Source organism: Onychostruthus taczanowskii, unplaced genomic scaffold (assembly GCF_017590055.1).
Source record: "Onychostruthus taczanowskii isolate IOZ18803 unplaced genomic scaffold, ASM1759005v1 scaffold28, whole genome shotgun sequence".
In the NCBI taxonomy this organism is placed as follows: Eukaryota; Metazoa; Chordata; class Aves; order Passeriformes; family Passeridae; genus Onychostruthus; species Onychostruthus taczanowskii.
The window spans coordinates 7,490,763-7,518,324 of NW_024500128.1; the positions used below are offsets into that span (position 1 = coordinate 7,490,763).

Sequence of the window (27,562 nt, forward strand, 5' to 3'; positions counted from 1 at the left end):
AACAGACCCTTTGTGACTCCAACCCTAAGTGATGTTTTTGAAAGAGTCAGAAAGGCACCTCTTCCACACACAACACAGGACGTCCAAGTTGCTGTAGAGCCAAGGCCATTGGAGAGAGTAACCCTCTAACACAACATGATGTAACACTCAGTACTCTCTTCTCTGTCATTATTTTGTCTTTATTTGTAAAAGTTGTATAAAATGCCTTTCAAAATTGGCCTGATAAAACAGGGAGGCTTTTCCAATGCCAGCCAGGTTTCTGTATAGCAATAACATAGCAAGACATAGAAACACACCAAAGCAACCAAGCCAGACAGCCAGGAAAGGCTGCCAACACAGCACTGACACCATGAAACTGTGCAGTGACATGAGCTCACTGCTGTCCACACACTCCATCACAGAACTTCAGTATCACAACTCAGTAACCAGCCTCTTCATAGTGAAGAACAAAAATTCAGGAAAATTTACAAAAGCTACACTTCAAAATTCGGAATACTTTTACAAAGGAGGAATGACATGATGCCAAAACCAGAAGCTGACAGCTTCGCCTATTGCTACATATTGATACTGACCGCTCCCAGACTCCAAACTTTGCACTAGGCAAAGTTATTTCTAGAATAATGAAGAATGGAAGTTTAATGGCACCTACTGCTTTGCAAAAAAAGTGATGCAGGTCTTCAAGTAAAGCAAAAAGGCCTGCAGTAGTGTATAGGGCTACAGAGTGGTAAAAGAGTCTGGCCTGCAGGCATGGCATTCTGTGGCAAAAGCGTGACTAGCACAGCCTCCTGGTTTTGAGGACACATTATCCACGTGTACTTAGATTATAAGATGCTACTACTGTGGGAGGAGTACACTTTGCTTATGTAAAAGTCATGGGAGAAAGGCAGGGATCTCTCCTGCCAGCATAAAATCAGTTCAAAATTGTTCCTTAAAGGACTGTCCCTTCTGCATACGCCAGGGTCAGCAAAGTGTGCCAGATTTTTCCACAGTGTAGGTCAAGTAATCTCTGCCCAGTTTACTCCAAAGACAGCTTTTGACTGTAATCCTTGGCTTGACTTCAGTCATGTGAGACTTTCTTGCTGTTTCTGGCAAAGGAGCCAAAACCTGGAGTACACGTGCGGGACTGACTGCAAATGGCTCCTGTCAGGCAGCTCTGTGTCTGCTCTGCACAGCTCTAAAACAAAGCTGGGCAGGTGAAGTCACCAGTGATCAAACTAGACAGCCTGAAGGAGGAAAGGAGAGAAAACAGCATACAGAGGCTGAATGGCTTTCAGCTCCTGAACAATACTGACAACACAAAATTAAGGCTGCAAACAGTTCTCAGTCCCTGCCTTGAAAACAACTAAATTTAGTAAATTTATGCTTGTTGAATGCATTTTCTTTTTTGGAGCAGTCTGCTAGCCACTGCAAACAATCTGCAATAGTATCTGAAAGGCAGCTGCTTTTATGGAATTGTTCATAAACCTTCAGACCTCAGCTGCCATCACCTTTTCCTCACAGATTTTTCTGTGGATCAGGAAACACGTTCTCAAGATTTTACTGTAATGTCTGGTAATGTCCTGGTACAAAACAAGGTGGGAGAGTTATTGCATTTGTTACATTAAAGAACAGATAAGAGGGAAGGGATACTGTGGTCAGGTCCATGCAAATGTGGAGTGGAGGAAACCTTGGCTCCATCTACTCACCTTATCCCATGCCAGTCCTGTTACCAGCGGGCAAGAGCAGCAGGATAAGAAAGGGCAGAAGCCCTGTCCAAGGCTCCCACTAGTTTCTGCCCAGCCTGTCTGACCACAGCTGCTTCCCAGGAGCTCAGAGGAGCCCTTGTAAAATTCTGTCTACTAAAACAAAACCCTTTGTCAGAATACTTTGCCTCACCAACTCCATAACACTCCACAGTCAGAAAATGTAGCTTATTTAGTAAGTCCTCCTGCATCATCTAAGTTATTCATCATGCGACTAGAGAAAGCTCTTTGCTGCAAGGAGCTTTCTTTCCTTGGTCCTGGATATAGCACCAGCAGTTAAAACAGAGGTAAAGTTGCTCCAGAGTGGTGCAGCACTTCTGTTGGAACACAGGAATAGGGCACTTGAGAGTTGTCTTCTATCCCCAAGTCACACCTTGTTTCTGAAACGAGCTCTGCAAGCTCAAGTTTTCTGTAGTGTGGGGGTACTGCTCAAAAATGTGACCTGATCCTCTATAGGCTCAGGTGATCCGAAGAAGAAAAGAGTGTTGCCTGCTGTGCTGGATCGTGGCCCTGTGTTCCTGAATTTATTTAGAACCACAGGTCATGAAATCACAGTTTTGCTCGATCCTCCTTCCAAAACACTGCCATGCTGAATTTCCTGGACATGCTACGCTTGTCCTCAGATGAGGGAGGATCTTCCCAGAATTCAGCTTCCTGAAACATGTACTATACGCATGAAGATGTAGAACAGTGTAACTTTTTGAGGGAATGAAGGGGAAAGCTTTGCTACCTGCTTACAATCATTAAAACAGCACTACCCAACTTTTCCCTCTTTTTTAAACACTAATCCTCTCACAAAAAAAAAACCCTGAAACATTTTGTAATGCTACGGACTTTGATCCCATGGCACAAAGACCTGCTTCTGTGCACTGTTTTTAAACTTTCTGTTTTCATTGCAGTGATGACTAAATGGGAAAGTTATGCAGACAGCAATGCAGCATAATCTACAGCAGTTCTATTGCTATGAACCGTGACAGCTATGACCAAAGATAAGGCAAACAAAAGTGAACTAAGGGGGAATTTCTCCTCTGTCTCCTTTCCTCCACCTCTAAATGTGGGAAGGAAAAGGCAATATATTACAAGAGACAGCACTGAGCACTACACCAGGCATACAAAACAGAGTAGATGATTGGACAGATCACTGCAGAGGAATTTCTAAGCGAAATTTTACAAAAATGCACAATCCCTTTAAAAAATAATCAGTATACAATCACAATGCAAAAGGACATAAAGGGTTTTTTTCTGAATTCCACATATTCTGGCCACTCTTCCCTCCCATTCCTCATAAGTCCCTTTTTGCAAACTCTGGGAAGTCCAGTTCTACATCCTCACACATTAAGTGAATGGAGGTCTAATACTGTTAATTTATGAGATCCTGGAGCTCCTCATCAGTCAGCTCATTGACTTCCATGATCTTTTTCAAGTGTTCCATGTACCGGGCATGGTCTTGCAAAAAGTGTGGCACCCTCATGTTCTCAATCACAGCTAATCCTTTCAGGCGATCCACGTCCTCATATGAGATCTGTAAGGAAGGACATGGGTCAATTTAGCAGTACAGTCCCATTGCCTCGCTGCTGCTATAAATTCTCTCCTGTAAATGAGAAAATATTTCAGAGCATGAGAATTTAAAACCTTGGAGAAGCGTTTGAAAACATGAGCAACTGTGTGCTTCAGTGGAAGATGCAAAAGAAGTGTAAATTTAGCAAATGCCTTCGTAATTCCTGATTCTACTTTTGATTCAATCAGTGAACAGACTTGTAGGAATGTGAATGAGAATCATCTACAGCAGCTGCAGGAATAGAGACTAAAAGGATGGAGCACATGTGAGTCCTGGAATGTCTTCTCAACAAGGCAGAAAGATTTATATGAGAATGGAAAAAACACTGAGCAAAAGACTAAGGAGCTAGAAAGGGAGGGCAGCACAGATATGGCGCAGGAAAGAGTTAGGGAAATGCATGGTGCCAGCTGACCTGAACTCTGCTGTTTCATTTTCACTAGTAAATGTGCTTATGCAAAGCTAAATTAAAATGCACCTCTAGTAACTAACTACAGCATGAACAATACCTAAGCATCCCAATTTTAGTTTTTTTTGTTTTCCACATTCAGTAGCAGAGTGTAGACTGGGTTTGCCTCATGGCATCAGAGCCTTTTGGGTATTGGTGCTGAACTCTCATGTTGCAGCTATTAGAGGATCTGGTAGCTTTTTTCCCTGAAGAAAATGGATATTGTCTTATGATTCTAAAAGCTAGGACTTTTAGGACTTTTAATCACCGTAGCTCAAGATGCTGTGAATGCAGTCCAGAAAGGATGATTGCTTTGGCTGGGCACAAGCTGCCATGGAAGCAGAGAGCTGGAGTCCTTGGGCAGCTATCCAGTGTGATGAAATTTGTGTGGTTGTTGCTTTGCCTCCAAGCCGTGTGTTCTGGGCACCCTGCAGACAGCAGCATATGCTCTGGCAAAGCCCACCAGCCTCACTGTGCTTCACAGGAGGTTCTTGCCAGGTAGCTTGAGTGGAGCCTGCTCCTTCCAACCTTTTTGCCCCATGTTTCCCCTGAGGAGCTGAGCCCAGTACAGTCTGGTTTCCCTGGAAGCAGCCTGCCCTCTTGGCAGGTGATTACTCAGCAGCGATTAAAGTGCGCATGAAGGATTCACGAGAGTGCAAGGGGCATGGAAGGGCTTTCTGGAAAGACAGGACAGTGCAATCCAGATTGCTAAACCCGATCCATAGGGACAGGTGCATAGCTCAGCAATGATAATTGGAGCAAAGCCCACAAGGGGAATCAATTTGCATCTGAGTACACAAGTGTGCTTTTCTAGTTGCAAGGACAAGATGCACCCAATTAAGAAAACAAACAGACACCCATGCCCAGGCTTATTCAAGTCACTAAGATACCACTGTTTGAAGATTGTGTGGCATTACACCTAATTAACTTCCTTAGAAGTGGATAGAGAGGAGCTCCACAAAACCATACCATCTCTCAGTCTGGAGACACAGCACCACAAGCAATTAAATTCTACCTCTTTTTTTTTTTTTTCTAAAGAAAGAAAAAGGATCCTTCTCCCCTCCTATTTATGTTCAGAGGTTTCTGTTACTGCTGCTAACAAGAAGCAGTATCTACAATCTGAGATACGGTTTGAATGGGATGCATTTTCCCAGTCCTTGCAATTGCTAAAAAATTACCAAAGCTGACATCCTGAGGAGATCAAAAACACAATCCCAATCCTGTGGTGAAAACAGGTTGTTTTCCTCACCAGATTTTATTAGTCATTGCACTAGATTAAAAAGACTGAGGCTAAAACAGGCTTACTTATGCGCTTCGTAATGTGCTCATCTGTTTCTTGGGAAACACAACAATAGGTGATATTTTGCTGCTTTTACTTTTTCAAACTCTGGTAGTTATGCTGAACTCAGGTGCACCCAATATCTGCATTCTATTTCTCTTTGGCAATATTTGCATGCAATTACCACATGAATATTTTGCAGTGCTTCCTGTATTTGATTCTTTCCTGTGAAGTTCTAAAACTGCTCCTTTTAAGAAGCACCTTTTCTCAGGTCTCAAGTGTTTTCCTTCATCACTTTTAGGCATGTTGAACAGCTTGCATGTATTCACACCACACTCTTCTCCACTGTAAGTAATGTCAGAAGCAACTGGAAGGCAGGACCTGGAAAATGTGCCAGCCAAGCTTAATACTCCCTTTGGAACAACCTGATCTTCCCATTCCACCCTAAAAAAACCAAGTAAATCCCTCATTTAAAGTGGTGATAAATCACTAGGCTAGATCCCAGTGCAAGTTTTATGCTTCCCTCTTTCATGAGAAGATATATTGGAGCGGGCCCAGTGAAGGGTCACTAAGATGATTAAGGCACTGGAGCATCCCTCCTGTGAGGAAAGGCTGAGAGAGCTGGAACTGTTTAGCGTGGAGAAAAGCAAGCTCACGGGAATCATCAGTGTGTATAAACATGGGAATGGGGCTCTTCTCACCAGCACACACTGGCAGGGCAAGGGACAGTGGGCACCAGTTAAAATGTATAAAATTCCTCTGAACAAAAAACTCTTTTGTACAATGAGGGTGGAAAAACACTGGCACCACCCACCCAGAGGGATTATGGAGTCACCATCAGTGGAGATATTCAAAGCCCAACTGGACATGGTCCAGGGCAAACTGCTCTAGCTGACACTGCTTAAGCATGGAAGTTGGACTTCCATGATGGTGGAGAGAGATCTCTGCAGACCTCAACTGATCTGTGACGCTGAGAGCAGACATGGCTCTGATGCACAAATTTCCAGCTTGACTGCAGATGTCTGAAGCTAAACCATTCAGAACATATTTTAAGGTCCCTTGATTTTAAAAGTTGTAAAATCAAGCACTTATAAATTATCATACTGCTAGAAATAAATTGCTTGTAGACCCTTAATGTGGGTGCCGTGCAATATGGATCATAGCGGAATCTGTAATTTTATGAGGAATGACTTAGTGTGTTTTTCAAGTGGCCTGACAACCTGCAGATTCCCCGAATAGAGACAGGCATAAAGCAGTAAAGGAACTGTGTGCTCAGTGGTTTGGCAGGCAGAAGCTGTGTGGAGTTAAGCAGGCTTAAAGCAAAAGAAAATTTCAGAGAGAAACTTGCAGACTTATTTGACAGTGTGATTTCATTTTCAAAGCTTCCTAACTTGGTTCAGTTACCTAAATAGCTCTTGCTTATCAATAAGGATGATTCTGACAGTAAAGGGAAAACTCAGCGTGGACCAAAACCCTCTATCATAGTATGCCCCTTCTGTTTATCACCCGTTGACTGCTAAGTAGGCAGAAATGTTGGTATACCAGCTCTAAATTCAAGCTCAAGTCAATTTGACTCCCTGTTTATGAGTATGAACCTTGCTTAATGAACTGTGAAAGCTTAGCAACCCAAGGATTTGGTTCAGGAAGTGTGACAAAATTTCTGCACTTTTTAGGATGAGCTGAGAACAAACAAGCCATGACAGTTAGAATGGACCTAAAATTCATTCCCATTCTGTGAATAAAGACATACTATTATTCTGGGGGGAAAAAACCCCTCATTTTTTAAAAACACCTGCCACCAGTGAGAGAACTTTCAGATGAAATGCTCTTTGTGGTGGAAGGGGGGTGCATTCATGTCAAATGGTTCCTTTTGTTATCTTCTAGGACCACTGCCTTATCTAGTACCTGTCTTGTTTGGCCAAGGCAGTCTGTTGTACTGCAAGTCAGGTAGTATCCCATAAAGGTAGGAAAGTCTGAGGTATGACCATAAAATCTTAATCTGATAAGTGAAGAATGAGGTCAAGCTGGTAGAAATTTTTAGGACCTCAAAATACTTGCAACTTGCACACTGTAACTGAAGGTGCTGTACAGAACAGAGAATTCTAGACCAAAGTAAAAGCACCATGACTCATAGTTCATTACAGGCAGGCTTGCCGAAATGATAAAACTGTACCCTTGGGAATAATGAGTTCAATCACCTTTCCAAGGGCTGTCAGAAGATGGAAATCAATGGACTCCCTGTACCTCAGGATTCGGAGGATGCCATCCAAGTACACCTGGTCCTTATTGAAACAGCCTGAAAGGAATGGAGATACATTGCACTCTATCAATAGTGTTTCATCAAGGCATGTTCTCAGAAGCCATTATGAGCAGAACAATTTTAATTTTAAAAACCAGATATTTATATCCCTGACTTTGAACACCTTTCCAAAAACTAGCTAGAAGGCAAAACCCGCTAGCCAGAAAAAGAAATCAAACATAGAAGATAGGGCCTGTGAATAACCACAGGCAATATTCCATCTGCAGAAAGCAGGTCAAATTGTGAGTATGATTTTTTTCAAAGTTTCACATTTATGTTCCACTTCCACCAAAAAAAAATAAAAAAATCCTTTACTGATTCAGCTTGAAGGTCTCGCTCACAAGCATTTTCAGCCTTGTTTTCCATAGCAGAATTCCTGAGACCTCATTTCAGAAAGTGTGGAGTCCAATTTCTCCCTTTTGCAGAGGTTTTACTGTGCGACACAATTAAGGAGCTCTGTGCATGTTCTGCAAACGCCCCTGAAGTACAAAAGAGAAGACAAATAGGGAACTCACCTGGTTGTGAGGTGTCAGTCCACCCTCTCTTGGCCCGTACGCAGTAATCCCACCTAGTGTTGGGGTCCTTGACAAATTTCCCTACATCGTGGAAAAGCTGACTGAAGGACATTTGGCTGGCCTGGTACACGGTGTAGTAGAGCAGGGCAGCTCTCCAAAGAAAAGGGTCTTTGCGGAACAGGACGCTGTGAATGCTCGCTAGCCCCTCTTCTGTAGGGTTGATTGGTTTTAACCCGTGTTTTCTACGGCCATTACGGTTGCACCAGGGCTGGCTGTTGTTGTTAAAACCCCGAAAGTAATGAGTTCCTGGAAAAAAAAAATAAAAAAAGAAATAAAAGGAATCTGGCACTTAGAACAGTAGCATCCAATGATTAACAAAAAATTATAAAATATATAAGGAGATATCCATTTCAGAACTCTGAGCTGGTAGGACTGGGCACTGGGAAAAGCAATGACTTTAGCCTTGTCTACAATAGAGAATTTTGTCAGAGATATATATACCATGCAAATGTTCACCTGCTGACTGCAAGTGAAATTCCTGAAAATGCTTAAGGAATGCTACTATCAGAAGGACTTGACTTTCTAAATCTGTTACAAGGAATTTTGGGAAGTCTTACAAGCTGAATTGTATCTGGCATAGGCTAGGCATTGTAGGGAACAGCAGGAAGGAAAATCAAAATTAAAGGGCAGAAATGTTGCCTCCTGAAGGTGATTAAACAGCACTACTGCAGCCTTGGAGGATGTTATGTCCCCTAAAATGTGAGTAACAGTGGTTCTAGGCAATTTCAAGGCTTATTCTTTAGTTGCTATTTAGGCACTAGTCAAGTTTATCAATATTTTATGTACTTAGTTGAAACAGATGCACTGAAAAATTTGAATAAATTTTCCACAGGGCTGGGCCAACCCTGTGTAATGCAAAACCACAGCAATTTTACACCACTTTAGGGATCACTGGGTAAATTCTTCATACCTAAAGCATGCCTACATTTGCAAGCAGTGCAGCGTGACAGACGCAGGTTTGTAAAGTGACATGGCTGGAGCCAAGGTTGAACTGTCACACTATTTTTATTTCCCCCCCTTTTTTTTAAACTCCAGAGTAGTTAAAAAATTCTCTAATGAGCAAAATGTCCCTAAGCAGTGACTGCACAGAAGGTATGCCCTGGAGCATCATCTGAAAGGATTTCTCTATGCCTGCTTCAAGATTCCTTTGGCATGGGAACCTCAGTACTGTAAGTGGGACTGGCTGGTAGGCTTACTTCAAAAGCTTGCTCTGGATCTGACCTAAAATGCTATGAATCTATGAACCCTAGGAATCCTTTTACTGCACGCTGCAGTAACAAAATGGTTTCTCTTTCCCTTTAGCGTATCTGCAGAACAGGTTCTTTGGATAGGGATGTTCCCTCTTTCTGTGCCTGGCCCACCACTGTGCCGTAAGTAAGAATGCATGCAAGTACTCCCCTTTGCCTGCAGAAGGGATGTGATGCTCATACCAATTTCGTGCCTCAGCATCCCCTCCAGCCAGTGCTCTCGCGCGGTGGAGACATTGATGGTGAGAGTGGGGCGGCCATTCACCACGGTCATGGAGGCTCGGGACAGCAGGTCCTCCGTGAGATGGACCACAATCTGAAGAGGAGAGAGTTCAGGCAGAACTGAAAGAGCTCTCTTCTCACTCCTGATCCTGCTTTTTCCTCTGGCTCTTCCATTATTTCATTTCTCTTCGGTCCCTTGTCCTCCACAGCTCTGTCTTGTGATCAGCAATCACCTGAGAGAGCCTTCTGAATGAGTTCATCCTGCTCACCTGTGCTACTGACAGAAGCTCAGACCTTGTGGGGTGAGTGAGGGTGTAGACAGACCAACGTGAGACTGAAAAACTTAGAATTGTAACACTGAGTAGACTCAGAGGGCAGGGAGCAATTGCATGCACAATAAATTAGAGAAAACAGCAGTTTTTGAAGTGTGCTGAATTATCTCAAAATAAGATAACTGAGAACTGAAAAATTCTAGATTAGAACATGTAAATTGACTAGGTATCTACATAATTAGCTGCTTGAAAGTATTTCAGCTGCAATTCTAAACTTGAATGAGAGGGGCAAGTACTGTGTACTTTTTCTCCTGTTCCATTATGTTGACTTGAAATATTGAAATACAGTATTGTTCTGTTCTACACAGCAAAATAGTTCTCGCTTTCCTGTCTCTCTTTGAAAACTGGTAATCAAAACAAAAACTAGCAGAGAAGGAAACAAATGCATATTTATATGTTGTATTATTTGACTTCCAAAGGGCTTTTTAAACAAGTGACTGAAAGGAAAAAGTGAAACTGTTGAAGACTAAGCACCTTTCCCTCTTCATGTAAAGCCTAATGAAACAGTACTGCTCAGAAGAGTACAAGGGAGACTACTTTAAAGAAAGATTACTTTTTTAGTATCCAAAAAAAAAGGACTCAGGGATCAAAGGCATGAATATAACACTTCCCTGTACTCAAAACTCACCCTCAGCTTCAAGTCCAACAGCAAACCATCAGTCCCATAAAACTTGCATTTAAGAGGCAATAAAAAAGGTAAATCCCAAAGCATTTAGATTTAAAGGACAGGTGCTACTTAGCTTTATTAACACCTCTCCAGCTGGAGAGAGTATTTTCATATTTTAGACCATCCTAAGCATGATGTATTAACCCTATTTTCACACAAAAAGTGGAGCATTTCATTAAGAAAGACTGGGTTGCTGGATGAGGATGTAGGATCCAGCTGCCATGAAGTCAAACCAAGCCAAAAATGAAGAGGGAGATAAAAGCACAGGAAAAGACAAAACACACAATTTTTTTCTGCTTGCTCTAAACTGTAGTTTATGAATCCCACCCATAGAAACAGAGGTGAAGTCTGGTTATCACTGTCAAATCATAGTCTCACAAAAATGTGTGATGAGTTTAGCAGTTTCTTCTAATAATATTATGTTTATCAATTAAACCTAGTTTCTGGGAAATTAATTTTTGCCTCATGATTCCAGACTCTTGCTCAGTGCCAGTGATCTCATCCAAGTCTTTGACTCTGTCATCTGGTGATTTCATTTGGATTAATCCCTTTTTTATACATTCAATTTCATCTGATTTTTCCAAGCAATTTCATGTAACTTCATCAAACTGGTCTTCTAAAATTCTGAATACAGAAAATAAGTTTTTTTCACAGGGCTCTAAAAATTAGGCGGTTAAAGCCAGGAAAAAACAGCACTCAAACCAACTCAACAAGCTCTTTCAGACATTTTTATTCACTTATGTCACTTTCATTTGTGTTGCTTCTTATAAATCACTCTCTTGGGCTGCTGCTTATTTTTCTTGGCCTTTTCTTAACTCTTTCCTTTGGTGTAAATAATTCGATACAGGAGAACAGATGGCAGAACTGATGAATAAATGGAAATGTGCTGGTCTCCAAGTAGCTGAAAAAAGGAGGGAAGGAAGGGTGTCGTTCTTGGGTACTCCCAAAAGAAGAGAATTTAAGAACAAGCATATATGAGTCAGGAAACAGGCTCAGTGAGACGACTGAAGCGCTCACAATGAATGCGTGTCATTTCAATTGTTCAGGCATTAGACTGGGCTTAGCTATGAGAAAAGTATGATGTAAGGAATATTCTGGCAATTATGGAGGAAAGGCCTCCGAGATGGTCTCTTGGGTCCATCCAATGTTTAAGGTCTACACGAATGTTTCTTTCCTGATCCAGTGCAGGACTTACCTCACCAAGACAGCCTTCTTTCACCATGTACTTCCTGACATGATTCCAGATACGACTTTTGGTCAGTAAGCTGCCTCCAGTGGCCTGTTCAAATTTTTCATAGCTTCCATATTTCTGCAACGTCCGCTTCATAATGTTAATTGACTATAAAATGAAAAAAACATAGCAAATATCAGAGCAGTAAGATTCTCATGTCAGACTGACACTTGTATTCTTCCTCTCCTCTCAATCTCTTTTTTCTTAGTTTAAAATCCTCCTTTTCTCAACTCACTGGCAGTCACTAACAGGCTGTACTCATTTAATACATGCTGACACACTCTGCAATGAATTTATACCATCTTCAGATGTACATTATTGCCAAAGTACTGAAAAAAGATTCTGATCAACTCATCTTAGACCCACATACATCTGCGTGATGATTAGATGATTATCAGGCTAGGGAAATAATACCCATTTTCTCTTTTATTGTGGCAATGTTGTACAACTGCCTTGTAAAACAGATGTAACAGGTCTCCAGGACATTTGCACTTTGACAGCATGTTTCTTTTTACGTTTATCCAAAGAATTTGAAAATGATCAACTATTACTGTCATCTCGCTTCATTTCTTGGCATGTTCTAATTTAGGAACACTGATTAAGCAGATGTGTAACTATAATTTTAACAATAATACCTCTACCAAAAATGTCTCCTTACAATAAAATCCCTTGTACCATGGGTGTCTGTGTGAGAAAGAAGGAGAGAGAGCAGGAACTGTTATTTACAGAAAAGAAAATGTATTTATTTCATTTAAACTTTTCATTTAAACCACAGTACTTCTTTAAACCCCCCAAAATGAAGGCCTATTTCCTGCGACAGAGTAGTATCAACAATTCTCCTATGAATTGCTGCTAGAAGTCCCTTGAGCAAAGCTCAGCACAATGCCCATAACCATGATCTGAACTATGCATATTGAAGATTTTATTGCTGGGGTGTGAAATGCTCATCCCTACTTATCTTCTTTCCAGCATGCCATTACACACCCTTAAAAGAAAATGTGGTATGGAATAACTTCTTTCCCAGCAACAGTCCAGCTACATAGGAAATAGCTTTTTGTCACAGATTTGATAACAGAAGGTCCTGGCACTACCTTAAAAAATTAATGTGCTTGCTAAGAAAATTCCACTAACAATAAAAGGTGAAAATCTTGCAGATGGAATCTCTTTTTACATTATACACTTATATCCCTTCATGAACACGCTTGTCTCCAGCTGTGTAATTCTGACATTGGCAGTTTGACTGATTTTCCACAAAAATTGGATTAATTTTTTATCTCTCACAGCTACCAACAATCCTTCTCTAATGTTTTTCAAGCTGAAACTACGCAACCTTGAGTAATTGCTACTGAAACCCATAAATGACAGATAGACATATCCTTAAAGTCTAACAGCTCTTTGATGAAGGCAATGTCACTCACCTGAATGCCAAAGAAATATTGCACCTAATGTTCAGTATTTCTTTGTCTTGTATATTTTTACAAACAATTTTTTTCCTTTTTTAAAATTATCTATGCATTTTAACTTCTAAAAACATTTTCTGTTTTACAATTTTTTTAGTGTCTGCACATTGTGAGGCATTTGCCTGTCTTATACAAAATCCTTGGTTGAAGAAGCGACCTAAATATTCCCACCCTTTTCCCAGGAAGTTCATTCTCAGCCAGCAACCTGAACAATTCATGATAACAGTTCTTCAGTCTCCTTTGCCAGGTACCAGATCCTTAAGATATTTATGTCACCTACTAGTTGTTTGGTATATCGGGTTTCTATCAACAATTAATTAACTTTATTTGTTCACTCTGGAAGAAGTCATCTGTCAATCAATCTTCCAGTATGAAATCTGTCTTCACAACTTATTGATATTAAATTTCAAGTAAATCTGTAAGATTAAACACTAAGTACCCACTTAAATTCTAGGATGCCTAAGTTCATTTGAAATTAACTCAGAGGTGTCCTTGTCACTCTCTACAACTCCCTGAAAGGTGGCTGTAGTCAGGGGGGGGTTGGTCTCTTTCTCCAGGCAGCAACTGACAGAACCAGAAGACACAGTCTCAAGCTGCATCAAGGGAAATATAGGTTGGATATTAGGAAGAAGTTTTTTTACAGAAAGGGTGATAAAGTTCTGGAATGGTCTGCGCAGGGAGGTGGTGGAGTCACAATCCCTGGATGTGTTTAAGAAAAGACTGGATGTGGCACTCAGTGCCATGGTTTATTTGAGATGTTTGGGCATGGATTGGACTCGATCTTTAAGGCCTCCTCCTTGTCATTCTGTGAATTCTGTGAAATCCCAGAGGACTCTCTGACCTTAGTTGGAGTGCAGGCATTTTCTAAAACCACCTCATCACAATGAACAGTGAGAAAATGAGCACTAAACACATCAAACCTCCTGCTTGGCTGTCTGTAACAGCAAACTCCCTGGAGCTGAGACCTCCAGGCTACAGAAGGCAGCATGATTTTGGGAGTCAGGTGACCCAAGTTCTAGCTCTTCCTGCCTGCCTGCCTGCAAGCACCTTCCTGGGCTGCTGAAACTTTCCTAAATGCTGTGAGACACTTGAATCAACAGCACAATACAAACAGCAGGATTTCAGACACAGACCCACTCCAACCTCTCCTACCTCAGCCTGACAGAGTTCACAGCTGCAAGGGGAAACTTCTCTATGTGCCACTCTAGGTAAGCCACATCCTGGCATTCCATCCACATCCAGATAGGCGTTGCAAGTTTGAGCTCCTGCATACTGAGAAAGTCATTAAGCTTAAGCCTCCTCATTGCTGAACAGATATTCAGAAATTACTAAGAAGGGTGCTCACCCCTATCACCTTCTCTCTTGACTCTGTTTCAAGTGAAACAGGAGAAAGTCCCACAAATTCTTTCCAAGTGGGCAGGTGTGGCTCTTGAAGCACCAAAACAACAGGCAGAGTCATCACACACAGGGAGATATATTGCACACAAATCCCTGGGGAATGGCAGATGGCCCTGACACTGGGGTGAGCCCCATCCCCAGTGATGTTCCTGGTTTGGACATTTCTTGCCACAACCACTCCCATTGGGGGTGGTTCCTGAAGGGAAAAGGTTTGGGAAATGTTTGGTTTCCAGGCACTGACTACAACACCAAGCCCTTAATTTGGGATTCTGCACCTGCCTCCAAGGTGAGATGACTCAGTCAGCTGTTGCAAGAACTTGCTGGGAAAGGGGAATATCCAGACCAGCACGCCAGCTGCTGCCTAGTGCAGCATCCAACTGTGAGCTTATTTTCCAGCCTCCAGGCCAGCAGAACACTGGTACTGCTGCAGTTACTAAGGCCAAACTGTAAACTCTTCAGCAACAAGTAAAAAAAAATTGAAAAAAAGAAGAACGATGTGGCTGTACCAGGTTACTAGTTAGGAGTAATAATGCCTGTTCTTTTCAATATTAGCTCAAATGTCTGCTTATCCCTCTGATCACTACCAAAGAGTGCCAAAAGAAGTAGCAATCCCAAGACATGCCCCCTTGCACAGCAAACTCTTGATGCTCAAGAAAGCAATGACACAGAAGCACTAACAAGAGCAGGGTAAGGCTGTTTAACTGACTGTATTAGGTTATGGTGGTGTTGGCTTTTTAAAACAAATTATTTACAGCCAAGTAGGTCTCTGAATCTCAAGTCACCCATGTCCAGCAACTCAGCTCAGTGGTTGAGCGTTATTGTAGAAAAATGTACTGATAAGACTTCTTATGAGTAGTGTGAGGCAAGCAAGTCAGAGAAGGGTCTCAGTGATCTAGGAGTCAGCCCCCTATTTGAGTCAGCTCATCCTACATTCAGAAGCAGCTCTGCTGCAAAGGGGTGGCAGTGTCTGCAGAGATTTGTAAGACAGACAAGGTAGACACACACCATTGCTCTTCTTCCTGCATAACTTACCAGCTAGGGGGGAAAAAGCCTCTGAGGTGCATCATTAGGTAACATTTAGTACCAGGCTGAGCTTGTTAGTCTAATCAACAGCCATAATATTGTGGCTGTTTGGGTCAAGAGGGCTGGCGGGAGGAAGGTAAGTATACATTTCTAGTCCATTCAGACTGTAGTATTTGAGGTTTTTTTTTTTGTTTAGTGTTTATAGGGGCTTTTTTTCTGCATGCTTGTTCTTAGTGGTATAAAGGTCACATTTAAGTAATTTAGAGCTGGTAGAAATACTTAATTAAAAACTTTTAAATTACTTTGTAAAGAATTCAAAGTTAATACTCACTGGGCTTTTTTGTATGAGACCGTGCTCTGAAGTAAAGCTGTCTTCCTACTGTGGTATCACCAGAAGTGTTTTATTAGTCCCTTCCAGTGGAAGAGACACTTGTGTCAGACCCTGAGCACCTGTGCCACTTGGATGGCCTGACATGCTTTGTGTTATGGATTAGTATACCTCATCTATAAATCCTAGTTAGCAGGGGAATTTGTTACTAGTGCAGAATGTTTTACAATTATGTGCTTTAGACAGACAGTGTAATGTCCTTGAATCTTCCACATGCCTAAGCTGTTACATCACTTGGACATAGCAAAGGATTACTCAGTGTTGAATGCCATGTTGTTTAGCCTTCCAGCTCCACCTAATTTTTTTTCCCCAACCTCTGACAAATTTGCTAATTGTAGGCTACTTTTATTATTGCCTTAAAAAGTGCCACACAAACACTTGCAGCATGGTATAACTGGTTTATTTATGAACTCAAAACTGCTACACTCTTATGAGTACAAGGGAAGAGAATGTGTAACTCTTTACTGGGAGGATCACTCATTTGATGAAATGGTTGGGAGTTTTTTTTTTTTGTTGTTGTTGGGTTTTTTTTGTTTGTTTGGTTGGTTTTTTTTGTTTGTTTTTTATTAATGTATACAGAAATAAAATTCTTGCTGCCTTTTACAATTCAAAGAAACAGGGTACCTAAAATTGCAACTTACTGATTTTGGTTCAGCAAATTGCAACTGTTAAGTTCATATGCTCTGCAAACACTGGGAACAACTATTTCTAAGCAAATATTGCCACCTCTAGCATTTGAGTAAAAATAACAAACACTTAGAGGGCTAAGAAACTTTACAATGAGGGATAAGTAGTTTGAGCCAGAAAACTTTGAGCACAGAGCTGCTGCAGTGACCTTGAAACACAGTGGTAAGAAAATTAACTTCTGTAATATCAAATATGCTAATCTTTGTGAAGACTGCAAATCTGCATGCGATTTTCTGTTCTCCAGCTTACTTCCTTAAAGGCCCTGTATTGTGTGACTCACTAAAAAACCTTATTATGAAGAAAATATCATAATGCAGATATGAAGAGAGAAACAAACACAACACAGTATGAGAAGGAAGACACTAAAATTAGCATTTTGCAAATGCATTAATAACTCAAAAATGTTTTGCCTATGTCTGTGAAAAGTCAATCAATAAAAGTGTCGGGCTGTGCCCAAGGTTTAAAAGCTCTGATTTAAGTAGAGCATGAGGTAAATTGAGTGGTCACAAGCCTGTGTGTTCCCCACTGCAGCATTGCTGGCTTAATGGTTTGCAAACCTTCAGTGCTCTTTGCCTTTAAAAAAGTAAATATATGGGGCAGAATGTGATTTGTCTTCCAGACATATTTCAGTAATGCTATATTAACCAATTTCATAGACATGCACAAACGCAGACAGGGCAATAAGAAAACACAATCTGTTTTAATGTCCTACCAGCCTATGCACAGCTGTGGGTAAAAAGATTCTTGACATGACTGAAAAATTCTCTAAAATTCTGAACTGTCAGGTTTCGAGCTCATTTCACTTAAGTATCCTAAAAGCCCCCTATAAACATGGCGGGTTCAGTCAGTAAGAGCTGCGTTTACAGCTTTTTACTCGTAAAAGAGCAAGCAAGTATAAGTTGTCATGAGCACCTTTTGTAGAAAAAATAGGAATAACTGTTCACAGTTACCACGACTTTTTAAAATAAGTGGAGCAATAAACAGAAGCCAAATATGCTTCCAAAAAAAACCCCAACGAAACTGAACCTTCTTGTAGCAAAAAGGATGACTACACACAGTTGCATTTTTACTGCAGACCCAGCTCTTGATACTGTGAGTACTTTTTTTGCAACTGAAGTCATCCTTTCTGAACTGCCTGTAAGATACCTACGTGTTTCTTCTGACAAGTAAAATCTGCGTAAAAAAAAATAGCAATGAGGAAAAGCAAGTGCTCCCACAATACTTCCTGATTAAAATTTTTGATTAATGCTGCTTTTTCTGGAGAGTAAATTTGCATGAAATTAAATTCAAATTTGCGTGGAGATGAAAATTTCTAACGCCACTTGTAGATAAAAGAGAGAGAGTGACACCTGCTGGGCTTGGAGCTGTGTTAAAGCTGCTGGATTGGGCATTTTTAAGTGCAAGGTATTTTTGTTTGGCATTTTTAGGAGATGAAATTTGAATACATGCTTTTCTAGTGACTCAAACTAAATCTTGTGAAACAATTCACATATTCCTTGTTAATTGTCAGAAATATATTTCCTTGAATATTAAATCCTTTACTGCCTTTTATAAAGTTGTTACAGGGCCTTTATTTTCCCATACTTTTTATGGACACGGAAGAAGGTAGAGTTACAAATCAGAAAAATACTGAGGAATCATTCATTATTAAAATATTCAGTATTTACACTTACGGGTTTTTGTTAAAAGAAGTGTAAACCAAAGACAGGTTTGCTCCAGAAAATCATCATGCAGAAAAGGACTTTTAAGGCTCTGCTAGCCCACACTAAAAGGGATAATTTGTATTAAATTTGGTTTCTCAAATCAGTAGTTGTTGATTTGCTGTCATCTATGTGGCTAATATTGCTAAAAAAATCAAAGGAAAACCTATTAAAAAGCTCTAGTCAAGGAGCAGTTTTATTTGGTGTCATTATGCTTTAGTTCGTTGTTTGGAAGTATGGAAGAAGATTTTAAGAATAGAACAGCTGTTCCCTTTTCTCATAAGGAAAATAAATTTTTAATGAAAACCCAGAAAGTGAGTTGTTAAAATATACAGATGTTTTCAATGTGAAAATGGAGACTATCAATACAATGATGTAATGGGTAATAATACTTTTGTACATTCTTGGATTTAGATAAAGGAAAAAAAAAAATCAGTCTGTTCATAAGTCAGGGATCAGTTCTTACAATGCCTAACCCTTTTAATTCATGTATCTTTGCCACCAGGAATTTCAGTTTTAAGTGAAATATTCATATTGCAAAGACGTGAAACTCTTTGCAGGAATGGCAGGATGTCTTCCCAAGTTAAGTATCACTTGAATACGTCAGAGTCTCTGTTTGGAAAAGCTTGTCAGACCTAAATAAGATCTAAACCATTTAAAAATAAAAAAAATCTTGTAAACCATTTAAAAATAGGCAAAAGTGGGAAGAATACTGCTTCTGCTACTGTACAGATAGGTGCTGGGTTTTGTCACTTAGGTCAAAGTTGAAAGCAGGGCTTTTGTAGTTTAGGTTTTTTGTAACTCAGGTAGGAAGCCAAGGCAGTTACACAGAATGGGAATGTCTGTAGCTATATTACCAGTGTGGCTGCAAGTTATGAAAAACCAAAATTGTCTTCTTAAAATTTACCTCTCTCTGGAATGGAATTTGGCTGCTGCTTGATTGAGTCTAATGTACATCCAAATACCCTTTCAAAGTTGATTAAAACAAGGAACATCAACATATGCTTATCCAGTAACTATGATCTCAAATAATTGCTATCCCTTCCCAATCCCTGTGTCACCAAGAGGATTGGCAGGATTTCTATGCTGCCTCATTCCTCTGCCTGCTTAGGCACTGTATTTTTCCTCTCCTGGATCCTGCTTCATTGCCTACAAAACTTTCTTGCTTTAAACTATGACTCATGTAAACCCATTTAGAAGGAACTGTGCCTTTATTCCTTAAAATCCTGTAAATTTCAGAAAGGTTTTATTTTGTTTAATAAAAAAGATTTCATTTCAGTTCTCTAATGCATTCTCATCTTTGATGCATTTTTCAAACAGCAGGAGAGAATAAGGAGATATCACTTGCTACAAACAAAGCCAAATACCACGTAGGTGTAGGAAGAAATAATCACTGGAAATGGAGGGGAATAAAAGCAACTCTACCTGCTTAAGAAATCTGTCGGACGCATGGCTGTGCTTAGCTAACACATTTGGCAGAGCAGGGTTTTCATATTCAAACTGAGGATTGTACGTGAAATCTGAGCTGAAAAACTTAACCTTCTCTTTCTCCACGTTGGACGGCTTGATGGCAGTCAGCAAACAGAGCTTCTGGCCAGCGGCGTCGCCCTCCTGCCCATGGCTTCTTGAGGACGGCGACTGCTTTGGCTTTGCCGGACTAGAATGCTTCTTAGCCCTGCTCCTGGGCCGAGCGGCCGGGGCCGGGGCGCTGCCCGCGGCCGAGGCGCCGCCGGCGAAGCGGAGGGCGGCGGGCGCGGGGCAGGCCCCGAGGAGCGGCGGCTGCCGGGGCCCGCAGCGCCGCCCGCCCAGCAGCGACAGCGGCGCCTTCCCCCGGCGGTGCTCGGCGCCCCGCGGGCTGGAGGAGCGCTTGGGGGTGGCTCTCCTGTGCTTCTTGTGGTGGGAGGACGACTGCTTCTGAGCGTGGTGTTTTTTCTCCTCTTTGCTCTGCAGAAGGACGTTGTAGCTACTGGTTCCTGTTGTGAAAATGTCCTTGAGGATCCCAGAAGGCGGATGCTGGAGGCTGTTTTCATTATTAATGTTTAGCTTATGTACTTCCAGACTCAGGACTGATTTCCTAGAAAGCTCTGTCTTAGGCCAGTGAAGTTTTTCTGCATTTAGGGGGAAAAAAAGGAAATAATGAGGACAAACTTGATTTCACACAGTGATGCTAATCTTAAGGACTCAAAACTGCAACATGAAGGAAACACAAAATGTCTTAACTGCAGTCACGTCACATTAATCTTGACTTCTACACATAGGGGAGAACTGAGTGTGTACATCACTTGAACAATTAGACTGGGACTTGTAAGATCCAGCTAAACGAGTGCTTTATGCCTTCATCTCCATGCACAACTACTGGCAGGTAAGAACTTAGGTGTTAAAAAGAAAGACTCTGCAGGACTTCAGGAACATTTACTGCTACATTAACAAATGTATAGTTTTGAGCTGCTTGATCTTTATCATGCAATGAAGGCTTTCTGTAAGGATAAAGAATAACTTAAAAAATAGGAAACTGCACAGGAGCATGTGAGCAGTGTTTACAGTGAAGTCTCACAGGGATCTGTGCTGCGATACAAGCAGTCTGGTGTGATCTCACCTGCAAAATCTGATTCACAGAATTTACTCTCAGAAAAGGGTGAGAACACTGGAAAGGGCCAGCCACTGTGAACAATTTACAACAGCATATGGATAGTAATATATGTTTGAAAGACTTCAATTTCACGTGTTCAGTCTTAATACAGACAATAAGCTATATTTGAAGAGGCGAGAGATTAGCTAGTTACACTCCTGAAAAGCCTTAAGACAACAGTGGGTATTTCATCTAATCAAAGTTGTTCTACCATAACAGCTGGCTTAAAAAAACACTTGAGAAGAAACATTATAAATCAAACTAAGTGCAAGAAGCAAATAAAGTTTCTTTAATGAGTGAGCCCTCCTTTCTTACTCCAACCCCTGGCATAGCCTTTGGGGGAGCCTGGTCCCTAGTGCAGAGCAGCTGCACGGAAAAGTCACTGAGGATTAAAATAAATTTAACATTTGTGCTGGTTTGTTAGAGAGAAGTGACCTCGCTTCACTGGTTCTAACCATCCCCTCCTCTTGACAACCAGTTCCTCCTAGAACATTAGGTGAGCTGAAACTACACGTACAAATAAATTGTGCCACGGAGAAATGTTTCCTACTTCTGTACCTAAAATAAAAGGATTCACAGAACAGGAGATATGGCTGAAGCACGATTAAAGCCTGCAAAAGGGATTTGAGCTTCATCCCACAGTTAGATGTACTTGAGTTGTAATTACTTTACATACAGTAATTATACTCTGAATATAACAGCAGAAAGAGATCATTAAATGCCTCCAAGGCAGAAAAAAAATCAACAGTGGCTTAATTTTGGATTTATTTTCACAGTAAAAGTCAGGTTTGCTCCCAGTATAAGCACCATGACAACGTATTTCATGCTGTTGGAACTTTGTCAGTTCCATATCAACCTATGTTCCTCAGTTCTCCTAAGAACATCCTGCCCTAAAACCCAAAAAGACCAGAGGTCCTATTTGCATGAACACGGGATGAGTGATCTGCAGCCAGGGTGTTTTCTCCACTGGTAAGAAGAGAGGTAGAAGCATTAGATTATTCCCCTTCACTAAAGCACATGTATCATATGCAAACTCAGTTTCCTTCCATCATAAGTCTGTGAATCCTCTTTCTGTGCTTGGCACAGGAGCATGCTCCTTGGCATTCCTGTTCAAATTCTGTCAGATAATTCTCATCACATACATGACAACCTGCCTACATGGCTTATCTTGCTCTCCCAGGAGCCGTCGTGGTGAGAAACCACAGTTCCCCATCACAAGGAGAACAACATCAAACTAAATGCATAAGAGAGATGCATTTTTTGGACAAGAGAATAGGATGACCACTCTCATATTTCTGGTATTTGAGACTGACTTTAGACCTGTATCAACTACTACAGTATGAGAATCTTTACTTTTAAGAAGGGTAAGTGAAAACTAAGGTTTCCAGAATGTCTGAACACATATTAAATTTCTGAGCTTTGGACTTTGCTTAAGAAGACAAAATTGGAGTTGGAAATTACACGCTACTCTGAAAATATAGATAAAGAAATAACATGATACTAGAGGCATTAATGCTTCACCTTCTCTGCTAACCAGCTCTTGAAAGCCACAAGGACTGCTGCTATAATGGAACAATTAGAACTAATATTACACATGTATCTAAGAAGTGATAAATAGAAAAGAAAAAACCCAGAAATTTAATTCAAGAAAACAACTCAAAATGACCTTAAACCACCCATTCCCTCCCTCCCCCAATGCCTGTGTCAATCTAATACCAAAAACTCATGACAGCAAGCTGTTAGAGCTAAGAGGTACAGCTGGCCAGTAATAAATGCTTTTATATGGAGACAATCGCTGAACACTGATTCAGAATTCTCCTGGAAGTGTCACAAATGGTGGCTGAGTGCTGAACATGCACTGGCGGGTTTCACATGCACATGGCTGATATCAAAAATAGTTGTTCCCAATCTGTAGTTACTTTATAAGCGCAATCTCGTAGCAAAGTGATTTTTCAGCTGCCAAACTAAGTGTGGTTGTCCTTAATTTTCTTCTGACTAAAGGATACTGTTCCATGCCTATTTGTGCTGGAAACCTAGAATCAACAGGTAATCTGGGACATTTGAAATATTATAACAGATAACAAAGCAGTTTTCACAGAAGTAATTTAAATGCTATTCTAAAAATTTGTATAAGTCTTCTGAACATCGTTACCAAATAAACTAGAAAATAATAATTGAGACTATGTCAAAATCATGTTGCAAAGCATCAAATTCAAAATTCTTTCTCTAGTACATTTATTTAAGCTATAATATATTTTAAACTCACATCTGTAAATCAGACAGCATCAACCAAATTAAGAATATACTGTCTTCTAGGAAACTTGTCTTACTACATCCAAGAGTCTCCAATGATTAGCAATGCCTGGTGATTGAAAAAGAGGTCTAGTATTCTGAATATAAAAAAAAAAATTCATTGCACAGCCTGCCTCCTGAAAACCCTCTTCAGTATTTCAAAAAGTACTGAGATAATGTACTGCTATAAAGTAGCCAGTTGGAATGGATTATCAACCCAGATTAATTGCATGGATTGCTTAGCAGTGATTCCCAGCTTTTAAATTCTGGATACCATTGGATAGATTAATTCTAAAAGATATGAAAAAGGCAAACTGAAAACCACCATGCTATGGTGTAACGCTACCCTGCGTACCAGAATAGAGATATCATGCTACAGATCCCACAGGTTTTATCTTTTGTATCTCATCCACATGTGCTACATGTGTTCTGAGAAGTACAAATCTGAATTTCATTACTTGACTTATTTCTGTTTTTCCAGTAGAAAACGATCAAAGAACATATGCCCAAGGCTCCAGTTACCTTTGCGAACCCCCATCGTGTGATTTATGTACCAGGATTCTTTTCATTGTTTTCACTTCCAAACACTCAAGTCACAAAGCCACAAACCCTTCAGCAATTAAAAAACACCAAAACCCACAACAAAACTAATACAGTCTCTTCCTAAAAGATTCTCTCCATCATGTTTACTTCCATTTATTTATCTCTTGTTCCTTTCTGCAACAACACTAAGAAAAACATGGTCCTAGAGACGCAGGTGAAATATTACATGCAACAACCTGCCACACTGGGAGTGCAAGGTGATGGCAAGGGATAAGCAAGGAGGGGACAGAAGGGCTGCCTGTCCCCATTTTGTCATAATTAGGGTACCAAAGAACAGAAAACCCTCCTGTTAATGGCAACTTGGTCTGTCTTGGGCCAGAGTAGAGCTCTATCACTCTGGAGTGCGATGGTGTTCAGTGTCTGCTGTCCCATAAGCTGGGCTAGCAGGGCAGCCAGCCAGCCAAAGGCAACCACCCCTGTGAGTCTAAAGAATCTCACAAGAGAGCAGGCTGGTGCCCTAGCCAAAATCCCATCATTGTCAAGACATCAGCTGGACCTGGTAGTACTGGACTTACTCCATAATACAGACACAAGTGCACTATGTGTCACAGAACAATTCAGAATTCCACAGGCTTGATTTTGCAGAAAGAGGAGTTTTATCTTTAACTTCATTTATACACAGGTAGCTATTCCAGTGTCACAGCAGTACTGGAAAAGGGATGGAATCCATGAGTGCTAACAGAGAATACATGGGAACCACAAATTTCATGACGATTCTGCACTAATGAAACACGTTTCATGTATAAATTGCATCCCAGTCACTAGCCTGGAGCCTTGCACCACTGCAGACACTGCATAATCTTGTCAGAGGTTATTTGTTACAAAAAAAAGGTTAGATTTTATGTTATATTTAGGAGCCAGATCATATTATTGGTCTCTGTCCTTTAGAAACTGATGGATTGAGCTAATAAGTCAATAATACGCGTGGTAAAATCCCAATGTAAGCATTTTTCTAGCCTTTGGAGTGTGTTGTGTAAATAATACCTTACTCTAGACTACAGGGCAGCTACTCTCCAAGCAGCTTCTTAAATACCTGTTCCATAGGTGGAATGAGGTTAATGACAGACAGGTATTTGTGGGCATGGATATCTTTGTCTGGCTAGCCTTGCTCTAAAATAGCAGAGAGCTTCTGCAGTTTTCAAGCAGCTGTCACTCAGGTTATATATGCACAATGAACAATCCTGTCCAAACTGCACATGTGACTAAAGTGCTTAGCAAACATGTTCATGGAGCACTCCCTCCTGCCCTAGGGATGTAATGGTCTGAGCCACTGCTTTTGTTTTTAAGATTACCATTACCGTGTTGGAATATGGCTGAGTGGCTTTTAGCTCAAAATCAGAAATCATTTCAAGGCTGACTTCAATTTTCAAATTTATAGGAATGCAAATAATGTATGTGATCTCTCTACAAGCAATAGTTAAGTTTGAAACTGTGAGATGAGAAAGAACTACACAGATGTGACAAGTAAGATCCTTCCTTTGACACACTGTGCAAAGGTACAATTACATTACAAAGACATGTTTATCTCCAATATTCAGAAAATTTGAATAGATTCACAACCCCCTGTTAGTTTATGGGCTCTAGACTATATGGTCTGTGTGTGCAGAAGGCTATAGAAAGAATATTTGGAAAAAAAGCAGGCAACATAAAGTGTTGTATATGAACCTGTAATGTTCCACTGCCTCTCAAACACTACAGGCTTGTACTTGTGGCATAACTGAATCTGACCACAATCCTATATTCTATTTTTCCACCACTGGACACCCCTTTAAAAACACTCCCGTACTCCTGTTTCAAACAGAAGCTGTCAGGCAACTTGAACTAGAATGCACTGGAAGCTCTGTCTATGACTGAACATGGTTTAACAGCAGAATTAGGCAATGAGTTTCTGTAAAAACACTGACATTGAGTTACTTTCTATTTTCACAAGCATCTTAGTTATTAACTAGAGCTTGTATGATATTGGGAATTTTTACATTTACCCTAAGACTCTTTTTTTTTTTTTCCCCAAAAAAAATCCACCTATTTCCTTTTCTCCTGTAAAGGTGTTATCTGTCATCCAGCTTTTAATTCTGAGCTTCAAAACGAAGGACAGGTTTCAGCTATCAGCCAACTTGTATTTCTGATTCATTAGCTGCCAGAGTTCATAAGTAACTCTGCATTTTTAGGGATGATTGGCAGTTTGGATTTTCTTCTTTAAAATGACAATGCTATTTGAGATATACTCTTTCTATCCCAAAAAAAAAAAAAGAAAAAAAAAAAAAAAAAAAAGGAAAAAAAAATTGAAATACAGTATTATGTAACTGACTCCAAATTCAGGCCCTTCAAATTAAATTACATGGGCACAGTAATAATCAACAAAAGTGAAGACTTGGCTCTAATGAAATCAAGCAACAAACTCCTACTGATGTAATAAACTCAGGATATAATCACAGAACACTGATTTACAGGCAGACCTGCACAGGATGAAACTCTCATCCAAGCAGGTCTCTGGCTTCTACTGCAACACAGGTGCAGTCAGGAATATTTGATGGAGGGATATGGACTCAAAATAACTATTTTTCACAAAATCTCATCCTTTAAGATTGCAGTGGCATTGCACATCTCCAGCATTGCTCTGATCAATCCCATGAACTTTATTTCTGTTCCCATTATCAGAAGCAATGCTCAAGTCATATCCATGCACAGATGGCACAGCATATCAATTATGCAGAGAAAGAGTAGCTGTAAGAGATCTTAGTTATGATTGTAAGGGTATTGAATGAGGGCACACTAAGACACCTCCAGCAGATTTCTTGTAGATGGATTTCCCCCATGGAAAAGTAACATTGGCTTGAGCAGCTGAAATAATGACACATGAAAGAATGTCATATTTAAACAAGGAAAACATCTGTTTTCAAGCAGCAATTGTATTGTACACAGCACAAGAAGACAGTTTCGTGTGGCACCAAGTACCTGCCTATATTATCGTTATATAGTCATAATACACGTTTTTATGCACACATACTATAAAGATTTGTTAACTTCTCTGAGAACACAGCAAAGGGTAGAGCCAAAACGTGCAAGCACCAGATATAACCAGCAGCAGCTTTACTGGCATTCTTCCTTGCATGCTCTGTCCCTCGCTCCAGCGAAGCGGGTGTCACCTCGGCACTCCCCGTGTCCCGGGGCAGGCCCCGCAGGTGACAGGCTCGCTCCTCACTCACCGGGGGGCTCCTGCTCCTGAAGCCAGGCAGGTGTGGAGTCCCTTTCCCCGTCCCCAGGGGACACCCCACCGACACCCGCGGCTCCGCCCGGGCGATGCTTCCTCGCTCGGCGGGGAAGCGCTGGCGGCCCGCCGGCTGCCCCGGGCGCGGTGGGGACCGCGCCGCCCCCGCTCCCGCTCCTCACCGGTGACACAGATGGACTCCAGCATGGTGCTCCGCCGGGCAGCGCCGCCGCTCTGCCCCGCCGGCTGCCCCCTGCGCGGCGGGCTCCCGGCTGCTGGGCGGGGAGTCCAGAGGGGAGGCGGCGGGGAGGCAGCGCCCGGCGCCGCGGGATGCGCCCGCCTCGCCGCCTCGGCGGATCCGGGGAGCGTGGCTGGCCCCGGGCCGGCAGGCGGGAGCCGCGCCGACAGAGCCCCCGCCCGCCCTCCTCTGCAGACTACAAGTCCCGGCGGGCTCCGCGGGGCCCGAGCGCTTGAGGGGGCGGGGCGCGGGGGCGCTGCACCCTGGGATCTGTAGTGTAGCTGTCGGTGTTCCGGGGTGCCACCCCGCCGACCCCACCCGGGAACATCAGGACGCTGT

General features: G+C 41.4%; 1 protein-coding gene across 3 annotated transcripts; it reads right to left on the reverse strand.

Annotated features, from left to right (window-relative positions):
- KIAA0895 (KIAA0895 ortholog) lies at positions 1 to 27,418 on the reverse strand. 3 transcript variants are annotated; one of them, XM_041407864.1, is made up of 7 exons: positions 27,168 to 27,418; positions 19,793 to 20,361; positions 11,562 to 11,705; positions 9,329 to 9,461; positions 7,839 to 8,144; positions 7,223 to 7,320; positions 1 to 3,264 (listed from the first exon to the last, which is right to left on the reverse strand). In XM_041407864.1, exons 1-7 carry the CDS (start codon positions 27,190 to 27,192, stop codon positions 3,103 to 3,105), a joined length of 1,437 nt encoding a protein of 478 aa, XP_041263798.1. In that variant the 5' UTR covers positions 27,193 to 27,418; the 3' UTR covers positions 1 to 3,102. The 3 variants fall into 3 exon arrangements, with proteins under 3 accessions (XP_041263798.1, XP_041263797.1, XP_041263799.1); XM_041407863.1 differs by having other exon boundaries at positions 19,679 to 20,361; XM_041407865.1 differs by having other exon boundaries at positions 3,107 to 3,264; positions 7,269 to 7,320; positions 19,679 to 20,361.
- Between the last annotated feature and the right edge of the window lie 144 nt (positions 27,419 to 27,562).

Bases quoted from the DNA above. Each gene is read 5' to 3' on its own strand.
- KIAA0895 (XM_041407863.1), bottom strand. From the start codon at position 27,192: ATGCTGGAGTCCATCTGTGTCACCG. The intron at 9,462-11,561 runs GTAAGTCCTGCA...TCTCCTCTTCAG, and splicing joins AAGAAGGCTGTCTTGGTGAG to ATTGTGGTCCATCTCACGGA. The intron at 3,265-7,222 runs GTGATTGAACTC...CCTTCCTTACAG, and splicing joins TTCTGACAGCCCTTGGAAAG to ATCTCATATGAGGACGTGGA.